The sequence below is a fragment of the Nematolebias whitei genome, chromosome 21 (genome assembly GCF_014905685.2).
Source record: "Nematolebias whitei isolate Nwh7 chromosome 21, NemWhi1, whole genome shotgun sequence".
Taxonomy (NCBI): Eukaryota; Metazoa; Chordata; class Actinopteri; order Cyprinodontiformes; family Rivulidae; genus Nematolebias; species Nematolebias whitei.
In genome coordinates, this window is record NC_056518.1 from 26280412 (window position 1) to 26294905 (window position 14494).

The following is a 14494-nucleotide window of genomic DNA, read 5'->3' on the forward strand; positions in this document are numbered from 1 at the left end:
GGGGGAGAGGGCGGGCCCCAGACGCCATCTTAGCACCAGCAACTTTTTTTTTTCCCACTATGGAGTGTGCTGTTTGTGGGAATCAGTTTTGTTTGGTGGCTCCTCAGACTGAAGAAGTCCTTTGGATGAAGGCCAAAACGTCTCAGCAAATAAAGAAATCATCCAGATGACCTGACTGAACATTGTTACATTTTATACCTGGATTATTGAGCATGAACTTTGGCGTTTTGAAGAAAAGTTTTAGTAATCTGGATTGTTTGGACTTTTGACAGTGTAAAAAAACAGCTTTCGCCGGGATTGTTTTAATTACTAATTTAATGAGAGGTTTCATGAAGGGTTTTAGAGTCATTCTGGCATCAGTTGTTTGAACTGGAGGTGTGGGTACTCGTGTTATCCAGATCATTAAAAATCAATCCAAAGCAATCAATAACACACACACACAGGATTATTAACTAAAAATCGAATCACCAACTGTCGGTGGTCATTTGACCCACAGTGCCGTGAAATGAGCAGTTGGACACACGAGTGCAGATGTTTGGTTCATTCCAAAATCCTCCAACAACAACTCTTGTTCACCAATCATGTCTTCCAGCAGAACCCCTCGGGTTCATCTGTGATGAACCTGCATTTTGTGGCTGTCCTCGCTCAGATCCCCTCAACCTGCTCCTCCATCACCGTTAGGACTCCAGCAAACTGTGCCAGCGGCAGACCTGCTGTCCTTTGGACTCCTTCATCTGAGTCCAGTGGGTGAGCTCGTCCTCTCCGGAGCTGTTCAGGCCCAGAGAAATCCAGCCAATCATCTCCTTACGCTTCATGCTGCGCTTGTTGTAGACGGAGAGGATGAGCGTGACATCAGAGAGCTGGAAAAGAGCCACCTGGAAGACAAATGTCTCTTTGTAGGTCGGGTTGGGTTGGCCTCGACAGATGGATGTCTTACACTTGGACATTTCGTGGCCCATGGAGTTCAGTAAGGTCAGCTTAACGTACGTATCTAAACAAGAAGCAGGTTCAGAACATCAGGGAAAGATACATTTGCAATGCAAATCTTTATATTAGTAGTTATTTATGAATTAGTTACTATCATGGCGTAATGGATCCTTTGTGCAAAATCCTCACACTAAAATCTTTTCCGTTTTAATTTGAACATTAAACCTGCTGCAGCTGTTTCCTCTGCTGCAAAGTGTGACCCATTTTTCTGGTGAAGCACTTGCTCCTGAAATAATGTCACAGCAGATTATGAGTAAGACTATGACCACATAGGATGCAGTTTTCTCCTGATCAAACACAAAGCACAGCTGCGAGTGCTCACGATAACTGAGAGCAAGAACTCAAAAGGTTGCACGAAGCGTTAACTTTATTCTTGTTGCTATGCAACTGCTGTGTGTCTAACCTGGAGTGGGAGATGATGTTAAAGATAAAATCACAAGAGTTTCTTTAGTTAGCGATGCATCTGTTTGTAGTTAGAAGAAGAGGAGCCTGCACTGAAACAGAACATGCAGCTGAAATTAATTGATTCAGGAAATACCTCGAGGAGATGCTATAATTCTCTCTGACTTTGACAGAGAGTCAGTGTCACGACTTAAGCAAAGATTTTCAGAGCCGAGGGCAGTGTCCCAAAAACACGCTCCACCCAGAACAAAGATCACGTGTTCTGGAGCCAGTGCAAGTCTTATGAATCAGATGAAGCATGCATTAACTCCGATAAATCATGACGTTTACCGTGCACAGCGCTAAAGCTTCGAGCAGGGTTGAAAAACAGAAGAAACACCAGCCTTTGTCTTCAAAACAGCACAGATATTGGAGTAAAACTCGCACAAAGTCTGAATTTTTAGGATTATATTCAGATGTATGATTATTTAATTCACATCAACAAGGTAAATAGGGATGGAGGCTTTAAATTTGGTGAAGGACAAACAGCTACCTTTTGTATCACAGGCAAAAAGACATACCAGGAAGGTCTCTGCCAGGAAAAGATTTCAGAGCAGACTGAGTTTCAGCGGCTGTAAAGATTTTGTGAAGAAGGAGGACGAGCAACATTGATGATAGACACCAAATAATTTTAGAGCGGCAGGTGAAAGATACGCAGTTTATTTCCTTTAAAATAAAAAGGACTTCCAGCTGTGTCACCTGTGGGACACATCTGCCGTCCAGAACAGCAAGAACAGAAGTGTTTTCAATGAAATAACTCTGGTCAAAACGCTTCTATGTTAGAAATAAGGCCGAGGGACTCAACTATCAACCAAAACTTAGGAACTGGAGTGCAGAAAAATATCAGCAGGAGGACTGATGGGTCACATTTGGACATATTTGGCTGAAGAAATCAGGTTTTATAGTGTAGCATGATGATGATTACAAGGTTTTGACTGCATTCCTGTAAATGGAGTTGGGGATTTGTTCAGAGTTAGTGGTGTCCTCAATGCTCAGAAATATTAGAACATTATCATTCATTATGTAGTTGCATCAAGAAGTCGCCTGATAGGACACAAATGTATTCTGGAGCAGGACAACAACCCCAAACAAACAACTAATTAAAAACCATTTGCAGCAGAACAAGAGTCCTGGAAGTGATGGTACAACCTGTGCAGATTGACCTGGTTGTTACTGATAATATGAGACAGAAGGATCTAAGCCATAAACCTCCACAGAATATCTGTTGTTACTGATTTAGATTTGGCTTCTGCTCACATAGCATTGCTATTCTAGAATTAAGTGCTCTTAGAAATGTTTCAAACCTGCTCAAAACTTTTGCACAGCACTCTCTCAAGTGAGAATTTCAATGTCGTAGCCATTCAGAAATATTCAAAAAGCTACCTTATGGTTCCTAAATTATCAGGACATTTTCCCTTTAAAAAACATAAAGAAACGCTGCTTGTATCAAGTGATTTTTATTTTTTTTGGCCTCCGCCGATTTCTTTTTCGCCCCTTATTTCCATGCAGAAATCTTGACACAAACCGGAGCCGTAAATGGAGCTGAAAGGAAAAGAGGCAATCACAATGAGAGTGTTTCGCCCCTCGTCTACAACCGCACTCCGCAATAACGCCGTGCATTATGTTCCCGTCTGAGAGGGAGTGTACAAAACGAATTGCCGAGGCTTTCATGCTGTCGAGTGCCAGCTGCTTTCCAACGTCTCGAATCGCACATTCAGTTGCTCTCTTTGACATAAAAGCAGAGTGAAAAAAAATAGCCTTGATTTCTTTTCTGACTCCTGCTGAATGGGCTCTGCGGAGCTGTGGATGTCTTAAGTGGTCAGTAGCGGTGACGCAGGGCTCTTTGCTATTGTTGTTGAATGAGAGGGGCTGCTTCTGATGATTGACTTGACTTGTCGGCTCGCTACTGTTTTGAAATGATAGAAAAGGAGCTCTGAAAGTGCTACGTGCCTCCCCCCACCCCCCCTCCCGCTTTGTGGAAGTCAATCAAGACCTTCGTGAGTATTTTTGCACAAAGGTTGTTTCTTTTTTTCAGCGTAACCAGATGTGACTATTTTCTGGGTACAATTTGAAGACTATGTGGAAATGCTTTTCAGGAATGCACAAACAACAATCTGGCAGCTAGTTATTAGTTTGTGAATACGAGTAACATGGCAATAAATGAGGACAGTGAGCGTGCCTATTACAGAAGACGTTTTCTGTTTCGTGAGCTGGAAGCAGAGCTGAAAAATGTGAAAAGCATGCCAAAGTGTACTGTTTGAGCAAAGCCAGCACTTAATGACACACAACAGTCCTTTTAGAGCCGTCCTTCAGCAACCAAGCAAAGTGACTCAGCATGAAAATGTTTCGCAGATTAAAAAGCTTTAAAGCGTCACAAACACACGAGGGGCTAAAAGGCAGGTGAAGGAGGCGAGGTCACGTGCATGAAAAAAACGTACATTTGGTGTGAGGCAACAAGCGAACTTCTTCATGGATGAGGTGAGAATTTAATTTTTATTTAAATTACCAACTGCTGGTTCGTATCACCCAGTTTGAGATGGCATGTTCAGATTTTTATAAACTAAACTAATGATTTCTTGTTGAAACTGAGACCCATGTCAAAAAGAACATTTCAGCCCTTAAAATGTTCATACTTTACTCTCAATTTGAACCAATAAACACTTAAACCAACATGTAATAAACCATCGTGTGCATCCATGCGACATTATGCCGATTTGTGTCATGCATTAGCATTTATAACAGAGATAGAAAACATTTAAACAATTGTTTTTTCAGGCACAAAATGCGTTTATTAAATAATTTAACATTTACAGTTAGGTCTGTCGCATTAAACAATAAATCAATTAATCGCATGATGAATGAAAATTAACGACCTCATTTTCATTTATCGGTTTTATCGTTTCTTCGTGTCTCTTTCTACTGAAGACAAGGCTCAACTCCATTGCTCTGTTCTCTTTAAAATCTGTTTTAACCGTCCAAAATTGTGTTTTTGGATCGTTCAAAGCAGCTAAGCTGAGAAGCTAAGCTACGAGCTTACCTCAAAGAAAAACCTCTGTTTTGTCAAAGCTCCACAGCGCCTCCCTCTCATTTTTCTTAAAGAGACACGCTGCTCGCTCCCTCACTATCCATCTTTTGGTTCAAACAGTCTTATCCTGTCATCAGGTGGATGAAACAATGTACTACACACAAAGCAAGATAAGACAGAAAACATTTCTTCTTAAATTTGACAATAATTACTAATTATTGTAAAATTTCAAACAATATTATCGTTTATCGCAATAATTTCTGAGACAATTAATCACCCAGCAAAATTTGTTATCGTGACAGGCCTATTTACAATGCTTTAATGGCAAAGGTTAGATTTAACCTGTTTTAACCAATTTTGTTGAATTAAAAATAAAAAAAAAAGCCAGAAAATGTTTGTCATATAAGATTTAATGTTTTAAAATAGGGAAAGTGAAATATTTGGTGCAAAAAGAAAAATGTGCAAATCCCTGCTTGATTGATTTAATTTATTTTTATTTGTTTTAATAAAACAAACTAATCTCTTGATCGCTACACTCTTGTTGTTGCATCTTTAACTTAAATTTGTTTCTACTGTTAATCATTGAAAACTCCTCCACCATAAAGTGCTTGGTAATTTTATTTTTTTATTCTGCACAATATTATTATCACAAATGTCCCAGTATAGAACAAACTATGTTCTAAATCTGAATCATTAAGCAAAAAATAATAAGATCCGAACAGATCACTGGAAGTAGGTGGTCTTTAAAATGTAACGGTTTGATCTACATGTTGGTTTGTTTAGTTTTATGTTGTCATTTTCCTGTCAGGAGAAATGGGTCCAAGTTCTCAGTTTTGTGAGCTGCATCCATGAAGAAGTATTAGAAGGTCCAGAGTTTGCCTGCAACAGGAGCAGAGACTCACCTCTGATTATATAAACCTGTCCACCTATTAAGTGTTTTAGACAACAGAACAGCCCGTCTGACAACAAGGGTTGGACAGCAGTAAGAAAAACAACGGACCAAGACGTCAAAAAGGTTAGGACCAGAAAGATTCAGGTGCAGACATGACAGAAAAATGTGAGGAGAGAGAAACGGGGTCAGAAAGCCAAAAACACTGCACAAAGTTCAACAAGAGGGTTTTTATTTGTCTGAATTTGCTGCTTGGACTCCTGGAAGATGACCAGGTGAAGGAAACAAGGGGTTGGACTTGAAAGGAGAATGTAGCACAGCTGAGATAGTGCAGATTATCTTTAACGTTAAAAGCTGTGCAGAGTATTTATTTGTATATTAAACAAACCCACACAATGTAAAGCCCTACACTAAGGATCAGCACATCCTTTTCATTCAAGAATCCAAAACAAAACAGAAAACTCTGATTACACAAGAGGACACTTTGGGAACTTACTGGGTGGCTTGTTGGCAGCCAGGTTTTTGAAGTGGATGCCCTTGATGACTTCCACAGAGAGACGGCCAGTCGTGGCGTTGTAGATCAAGCCCACGAGGATCTCCGGCATGGACGACTGACTGACGGACTGGAACGACGAGGCGCTTTCGCTGCAAGTCATATCTGAGAGGCTGACCTGGGATTCACCGCCCTGCAAATGTTTCCAAACATTCAGACAACTTTACTGCAGCATCAATAATTTATTGTTTGAGATTAAATATTTATCATCGTCAGTTTGCACACTGCCTCGATTACCTAATGTTTACAAGAGACGTTACAAAACAAAAATAAATCAAGAGTCTGATGGTGCTATTAGTCAGCCAGCTATTAATGTGAGATGTTTTATGCTTTACGTAATCAGAGCAGAATAATGCTATGGCTTCAACGCCAACACGATGCTAATGTTACCGTTTATCAGATTCTCTAAATTATTACATAAATATATACAAAATAAATGTCTGTAAACAATATGTTTCTGACATCCATTTTACTCCATCTACTGTTTTCTGCAGAAAAATATTGCAAACAACATATACTTGAAAATAAGTTAATTCATAAAAAAGGCCTTACAGAATCTATTTATAGATTATAATATTGCATTATTTTAAAATGCTGTCTATCTTCATTAAAAAAAACAAAAACAAAGACGGCTACCTATTCTCATTATAAAGACCAATGAAAAAAAGAAACAAAGCAAAACTAGCACAGCTAAAAGGACGATTATAAATTCTGAAGTTTCTTAATTATTAATTAGCGCGTTATCCAATCAAATAAAGATCAGTCAACAAAGAGGAGCAATTAGTGAGCGCCTGCTTTGATCCCCCTTACCGGGAGTGCACAGCAGGGGTCCAATATGACCGGCACAGACATTTTGCCCTGAAGGTTGAGCTTGGTGAGGTAGAACACCTTTTCTCCAAACACCTTCTCCTTCTTCATACGTCTCATGCTGTAAAGGCGGAATCGGAGGGCATAATTGCTGATCATCTCGGATTCCACGTGGCTGAAGTGAAATGTCTCAGTGAAGATGGGACACGGGCCTCGCTGGATGCCCGTCTTCGCCCTCTGCTTCTTGGTTGGCAGGAGCACCAGGTGGACCTGCCAGGAAATGTTGCCAGTGTGTTTGATGGAGGGAAGATCAGTCACTGCCATGATGGTCAGAGTCAGCCGCTGCTCCTCTGAGTCGTAGTCGAACACGACGTCCAGGGTGCCATATTTGGCAGCGGAGTCTGGCTCGTAACCTTTAGGGAGCCGCGCAGCCGACCTATGACCTATGACCTAAAGAAACCGATGGGATGTTCAATGCGCAACAAAACAATCACAGTATTTTCTCTGTGTCTTGTGTTTACCTCCGGGCTGAGGACAGCTGTACTGTCACTGGGAGCATCCTCCTCGTAGCCTTTGTTGAGATAACTCTCATACTCTTGACCGTCGCTGCCCTCACTCAAACATTTTCCAAAAGAAAGGTGTGGACTGCCGCTGGTTTGGGACAGATCGCATTTGGCATCGCCCAAGTCCGACAGAGTGCACGACATCCTCGGAGAGCCGTTCTCATCCTGATAGGGAGGCGGCTGAAGCTCATCCAGTGGCGGTGTTCTTCTCATCCTCTGGATACAATTGGCTGGTTGGGGAAAAATGCACACATTACTTTAGATAAAATCCAATAAAACATTGTTTGGTTATACATTTAACTAAAAGAGCAACATGTTAAATTTCAATTTCAAATTTTGCATAATCTAAAGAGCTTAGCCCTCGTAACTTTTCTTTGTATAAAAATATATTTATTTGTTATATACCCACTAATTCACTCTGCTCTTTTGGCTTTATTATCCACTTTGGAAAGCATTTGCACAAATCTCAATTTTTTTCATCAAAAAAATACATTTGCACATGAAAAAAGGTGCTAATGCAACAACAACAAATATTGTTTTGCTATATATCTGTGTTAGTGTGGACAGGACTCAAGATTCTTGCAAAAAGTACAATTCTTTACTTCATATCAAGCATTTATTTAATTCCTGGAAAACTGTCTTCTTTAAATATTTAAATATATCGAAAGAAACTGTTTGGTAAAGAAATAGTTTTGTTTACTGGAGAGATTTTGAACTTAAAGATAGCTGCACACTTAAAATTCCCATATATAATTATGCAATACAAACTGTTTAATAAATAATATTTATACAGCATGGACTAATGTTTGGGTGTTTGATCAAATTTATCTGAGCCTACACGATGAAATATGGCAGCTTGTCATTTTCTGGAGAAATCCGAGTGTCATTTAGTTTGTCGCAGAATTTATTCTCATTATGTCAAGTTGTCATCAGAAATAAAACAAGCATCTTTTCTGCACAGTCTAATTACCACATCAAATCAGCACTGATAAATAATTGGACTGAATACCTGTTCATCTCTCATCTTCCTGAATGTTTCAGTTGCTAGAAGGCACAGCCTAACGCTGCTCACCTACATGTTGTCGGCTGCATTCTCAAATCTTCCTTCCTTGTAAAATTTGGAAAAATTGAGCAGCCGATGAAAATACTCCCTCAGGGATGCCGCTGAGGAATGCTTTAAACCCAGCCTCTTGCAAAAAACAACAAAGAAAACAAAAGATGAAGAAGAAAATAAGTTCAGGGAGGAAAGAAGAAGAAAAAATGTCTTCTGACGCTGTCTAACTTTTGGAAAAAAGTCAACACTGTGATGACGTAATTTCCTCCAACACATTGTTCCAGCTTTCTTACGAGTTCTTGAAACTTTCACTCTTAATAACGTAAGTGGGGCTCCAGCTCAAAGTGGCACATTTCAGCAGCGGGTTGGAGGCAAAGGAGTCTTAACTAAGTGTCATGGAGGGCTTGATAAAAGGAGCAAATCCATTTTGAGCTGCTTTTTCCCTGCTGAGCCGGGGGCGGTTGATTTGATGGAAGCTGCTGTGTAAAAGCACAACTCTTTTCTCCAGCCGTCTAATTGGGACGGTTACCATCCCTCCCCACGTCTAACCCGGCTTTGCTTCACAAAGTTTCATCCCCTCTCTCCGGGTTGTTGTGCCTTATTATATTTCTTAAAATGAGATAACAGTTTTTGTGAATCTGGTATAAATATCAGCTATTCTGTTTAGTCGTTTCCAAAGATTTAGGAGGGAGGAAACACACCTGACCTCTCAGCACAGAGGAGTTTCTAAACTGATGTGACACAAGGAGCAATTCAGCGCCAGTCTTCTTCTTCTTCTTCTTCTTTTTTCAGCTGTTCAACCTTCAGGGGTCTCTACAATGAGTCATCCTCCTCCATCTCACTCTGTCCTCACTCCAACTACCTCCATGTCTAACTACATCCATATATCTCCCCTTAGGCCTTCCTCTTTGTCTTTTTCCAGGCAGCTGCATGTCTAACATCTTTCTACCAATATACCCACTGTCCCTCCTATGGACATGTCCAAACCATCTCAGTCTGGTCTCTCTAACTTTATCTCCCATCTTCATCTCTGCCACTTCCAGTTCTTTCTCCTGTCTTTTTTAGGAGGCTGTGGCTGAATGGTTAGAGCAGTTGCCCTCTAATGCAAGAGTTGGGGGTTTGATTCCACCAGCAGTTACATGCCGAACTGTCCTTGGGCAAGACACTGAACCCCTCATTGCCTCCGATGTGTGTCTCATTGGTGTATGAATGCGATAAAGCACTGATTGTTCTTTGTACAGATATAATAGAGAGTATGAATGGGTAAATGAGGGAACAGATTGTAAAACACTTTGAGTGTCTTGATAAGATAAAAAGGTGCTACATAAGTACAGTCCATTTTCACTGTCTCCAGACCATACAACATGCAGGTGTCACTAATCTCTTGTAAATCTTTCCTTTGACATTTACTGCCACCCTTTTGTCACAAACCACTCCTGAATCTTTTCTCCATCCACTCCATCCTGTCTGGACTCTCTTCTTCACCACACTCCTCATTTATGTGGGCAATCCACCCTTGTTTATTAGTATTTTAGTAGTATTTTTTAATATGTTTTTCTTAGTATGTTAATAGTATATTTTTAGTATGTTTTTAGCATTTTTGCAGCATGATTTGATATTCCTTGTTTGTTTGTTTGTTTGTTTGTTTGTTTGTTTTGGGGGGGGGGGGTCAAGACAGTTCTTCTAGTCCCAAGCATTTCATTACATTGATGACCTTGTGTTGATTTTGCACATGGCAAATAAATTCAACTTAAGTATTTGAAGTCTTGCACCTTTGTGACCTCTGCTCAAGTCACAGTGTTTTATCAAAAAACAGAACTGGTTTTAACTTAAATAAAAATATATTGTAAAGACTAAAAACCTAGTTTAGCATTTACAAATTTTTATTTGCAAGCATGCAAGAATGTCTGCCTCACTGTTTTAAGTTAAAGTATTTACTGTGAGCTTAGCCTTTAGCTTGTTGCTCATCTTCAGCAATCAACAAAGTCCACGCTCAATAATCCAGGTATACAATCCAACAATTTTCAGTCAGGTCAGTTGGATAGTTTCTTTTTTTGTGCTCAAACGTTTCACCTTTCATCCAGAAGGCTTCATCAGACAAGGAACCACACAACACAAAACTGATTCTTTCCCCAACAGCTTACTCCAAAGTGAACAAGCCTTCTGGATGGAAGGTGAAACGTTTCAGCACAAAAAAAGAAACTGTCCAGATGACCTGACAGAAAATTGTTGGCATCTTCAGCAATCTTTTGTTGTCTTTCATTTATCATGTTTTTTTTTTCCAAGAGCTGTTTTACCATATGTGTGTGATGACTTTCAGCCTGTGAAAACACGGTTTGCTTAATCTCACATATCAGTGTATGTGAGGAAAAAGTGAGTTTGAGTGAAAAATGTGTTTAAATGAATCCACATGTTAAAAAAAAAGTGTTGAAATGCTGTGAAAACATCTTTAAATGTTTCAGTGCAGCAGCTGAAAGACGGTGACTGACAAAACAGTTTCTGAACTTTCTTCAAGCTTTGAAGGAGGTGTTTGAAAAAAATATCCTCAACTATCTAACTTAAATTCAGCTGTTTTGCATTTGTTATATGTGAAGACAAACATCACGAGTTTCTAAAGAGATGGCAGGCTAATGTTAGCATCTAGATGGACAATGTGGAAATGTTTTATTGGTGGGGGGGCAGGGGGGTTAATCTTTCGCTTTATCTTTTTCATTGTTTTTCTTAAATAGTTGTGTTTTGTGTGATACGTGATATTTAGGATCTGATGAAACTGCAACCGTTGGTAACTCAACAAGTTTTGTTATCACGTTCTGAACAGACAGTTTTGCATTTGTGCACAACTTGAAAAACTATGTTTCAGGCTACCTGATGGCAAAAAGCAGCAAAATGCTAGCTAAAACATAACAATTGCAAAATACTTGCTAGAAGTATTAAGAAGTAGCTAAATACAAGCTAAAAGTAGCAAAACACAGGCTACAAGTAGCAAAAAGCTAGTTCAAAAGGTAAATGTAGCAAAAGGCTAGCCGTAATGTACATCTAGCAAAATGTTACCTAAAGGTAGCAGAATGGGTGCTAAAAGCTAAACGTAGCAACAGGCCAACTTAAAGCTATATGTAGCAAAAGGCTTGCTAAAAGAAGCAAAAACATTAGTTAAAAGTAACAACATGCTAACTAAAAGCAGCAAAAGATTATGAATTTAAAAGTAACAAAAGCTCAGAGATAAATATAACGAAAAGCTAGCTGAAAGCTAACAGTAGCAAAATGGTGCAAAAACAGTAAAAGGTTACGTAAAAGTAATAAAATAATAGGTAAAAACTAAAAGTAGCAAAAAGGCTAGATGAAAGCTAAAAGTAGCAGAACGGTAGCTAAAAGTAGAAAAAGGCTAGCTAAAAGCTAAAATTAGCATGAAAAAACAAAAACAGTCAGTAGTTGAAGCAGATTTTAATGTTTTTGAAGAAACTGAAGTGACCTTAATTTATTTCTTTGGGAAGAATGGTTGTAAATTTAATTATTTACCATATTTTAAAGTTACAAAAACCAAAAGTCGCAGTCTCCATCTCCTGAATGAGCCGAATGTTTTGATGCATGAACAGCTAAACCAGAATAAAACAATTATGGCTTTCAGTGCAGTTGTAAAAAAAAAGTTGCTGTGTGGCACGATCATCATCTAGTGGTCACAGTGAGGTGCTGACAGCAGAGAAATGGTCCAGATTTCACATCGTTACATTCTTTCTGCTTCCTTTGTATTTTGTTTTGTCGAGTGAAGCCAGAACAGCACCTCGCCTCCTTATTTCGGCAGCTCCGGCTCGGTTCTCCTCATGTATAAAACATTCGTCCTGGGGATACAGCTCTTCATCCTCTGACAGCCTCCAGCAGCAGCAGAGAGAAAAAAAATTACAAACATCTCCAAGCTTTAAGACGGTCAGGGTTAAATTAAAGGAATTAACATCCTTTAGCTGCTGAGGAGAATCAGAGAAACGATCCACTTCTGTGTGATTCTGTTCAGAAATAAAAACCGATATGTATTGATATCAGTGTTGGAATCAGCTAATCTATAACACCTCACTGGGTAAGAAGACGGACACAATGTGGACTGAATTACAAATGAAACTATGGGAACCTCATAACATCCAACAACCTTAGTTACAACACGATCTGGTCACATCCAGCCACGTTTAAACTCAAAAAAATCAAATTGAATCCTTGTTTAAAGAATCAGAACTTCAGACGCACCAAATATACCAGACCAAGAGTTGATCCAAACCATAAATGCTCTACGTAATTTTTTGCATTAATTATTTATTTATTTTAAGCTTCCTAACCCTTCTTGATCTCATCTTTTATCATTTTTTTTAATAATTAAATATTTATTTGAGAATATTCCCTAGTTTCAGGTTATTAAAAGTGAGGATTTATGATGGATTTCTTAAACAAAACTTGGAAAAAGTTCTGAGTTCACTGAGGGCATTAAACAATTTAAACACTATTTAAACCACTTTTACATTCTGTACATCTAATTTAAAAAAAAGTTTAATCTCTGACTTTGGAAGTTTTTATTATCCGTTGTTGGAGGCGAAGGCAGGGCGATAATGTTTAAGCTTGTGTCTGAGTGTACTTTTTTATGTTAGCAAAATATTTAATAAAGTAATTAAACAGATTTTAAAGAAACTTTCAGAAACTTTGTAATCGTTGGATGCACACCCACATGACTGATTAACTTTTGGAGTCAACTCAATTCAAGATGGCTGTCATAGCTAACTGACTTCAGCCTAGAAAAATGTATATACTGTACCTTGGTGAATTTTACAGAAATACTGTATCTGTAAATACAAACTTCAACTTACAATTAGTTCTAACAAACGGTAGCTCAGTGGTCAGTGCCACAGTCTACTGTGAGGCTGCAAGTTTGAGTCCGGGTTGTTTCAGGAAGGGCAAAGAGGGTTGGTGATATGAATTCCTTCAGAGAACGATGAGCCTTTTATTTTGTCTTTGATCTGATTTAATGACTTTAGGGCAGAGTGGTAGTTTGGAGGTAAACATAAAAGTGGTGAAAATCTGCGTATTTTGATGAATCTGACAATAAAGTAATGATGTTTATCTTCTCAGGCACTCACAGAGCAGTTGGAGAACGTTTCTGCGTGACGTTAAATGAATAACGAGCGCACTCCTCCAGTCTTCTGCAGTGACAGTCGATCTAAACAAAATTAAAGCTTCATGAGAGCAGCGTGGTCATGAGGAGTCTGGGAACTGACATCTTGGCGTAAAAAAAAAAAAGAAGCATTGCTGCAGATGTGAAGATTATGCAGACAGTCGACTGTTTGCAACCCTCCCATGGAGAGTGTGATGAACGGGAGCTTCGCTTTGATCACCTCCGCTTTAACTGACAGCGTGCCTCGGTTCGTGCAGCCTACTTGTGCTTGTAGGCGAAGAAGAATCTGCTTTTCATCTCAGGCTCACGGGGGCGTTAAAAGCCATGAGCACAGGTTTATGGAGGACCTACCGTCATCGGCCGAGGCCTCGCTGCTGTAGCCGCCGTAATCAGCGGTCAGTGGGCTGTACTTCTGCCGGCTCTCCCAGATGAAACCTCCCGGGTGTTTGGGGTAGCAGGCGGCGGCTCCTCTCCCACGGAGGCCTTGGGAGCGGTTGACCGCCTCCTGATACTGACCCATCAGCTCGTCCTCACTGTCCGATGAGGAGTCCTGCAGGTCGGCCTCAGAGGAGGCCTTGTCTGGAAGAAAAAACAAATTGTGTATGATACTGTAAGACTCTTGCTAATCGTTAGAGCTCAGAGTGTGAGTTGTGAACAATGCTCAGCTACTACCACACCAAACTCTGCTTCATTATCTGCAAAACTGACTCAGCTGTAGCCGTTTTTGCGTTGGCTAAGCAATTAGTTGTGGTGACCATTTTAAATTGGACTCCACAGGTTTATGGGTTGTAAAGATACAACCGATGATAACTCTCTGAGTTTTATTAAAATCTATTCAAGGGTTCATGAGATATTTTGCTAACATGCACACACACACAACAGAGGTAGATCTTTTGAACAAACAGCAGATTATTTAGTCTGATCTTTGCCAAAGAGAACCAAAACCCAAAACAAACATCTAGGAAATTACTTTCTCCTGCATTTTTCTGCTTCAGTTTTTTTTTTTTTTTTTTTTTTTTTTTTTTT

General features: G+C 39.5%; 1 protein-coding gene across 1 annotated transcript in view; it reads right to left on the reverse strand.

Moving 5' to 3' along the window:
• Positions 1-474: 474 nt before the first annotated feature.
• syt14a (synaptotagmin XIVa) overlaps positions 475-14494 on the reverse strand; it is a gene marked incomplete at its 5' end in the record, with an annotated part of 24905 nt that continues 10885 nt past the window's right edge. Inside the window, 6 exons of the mRNA XM_037694525.1 lie at positions 475-991; positions 5356-5412; positions 5839-6028; positions 6706-7152; positions 7224-7495; positions 13820-14047. Coding sequence (XP_037550453.1) covers positions 678-991; positions 5356-5412; positions 5839-6028; positions 6706-7152; positions 7224-7495; positions 13820-14047 — 1508 coding nt within the window. The remainder of the gene's footprint in view (positions 992-5355; positions 5413-5838; positions 6029-6705; positions 7153-7223; positions 7496-13819; positions 14048-14494) is intronic.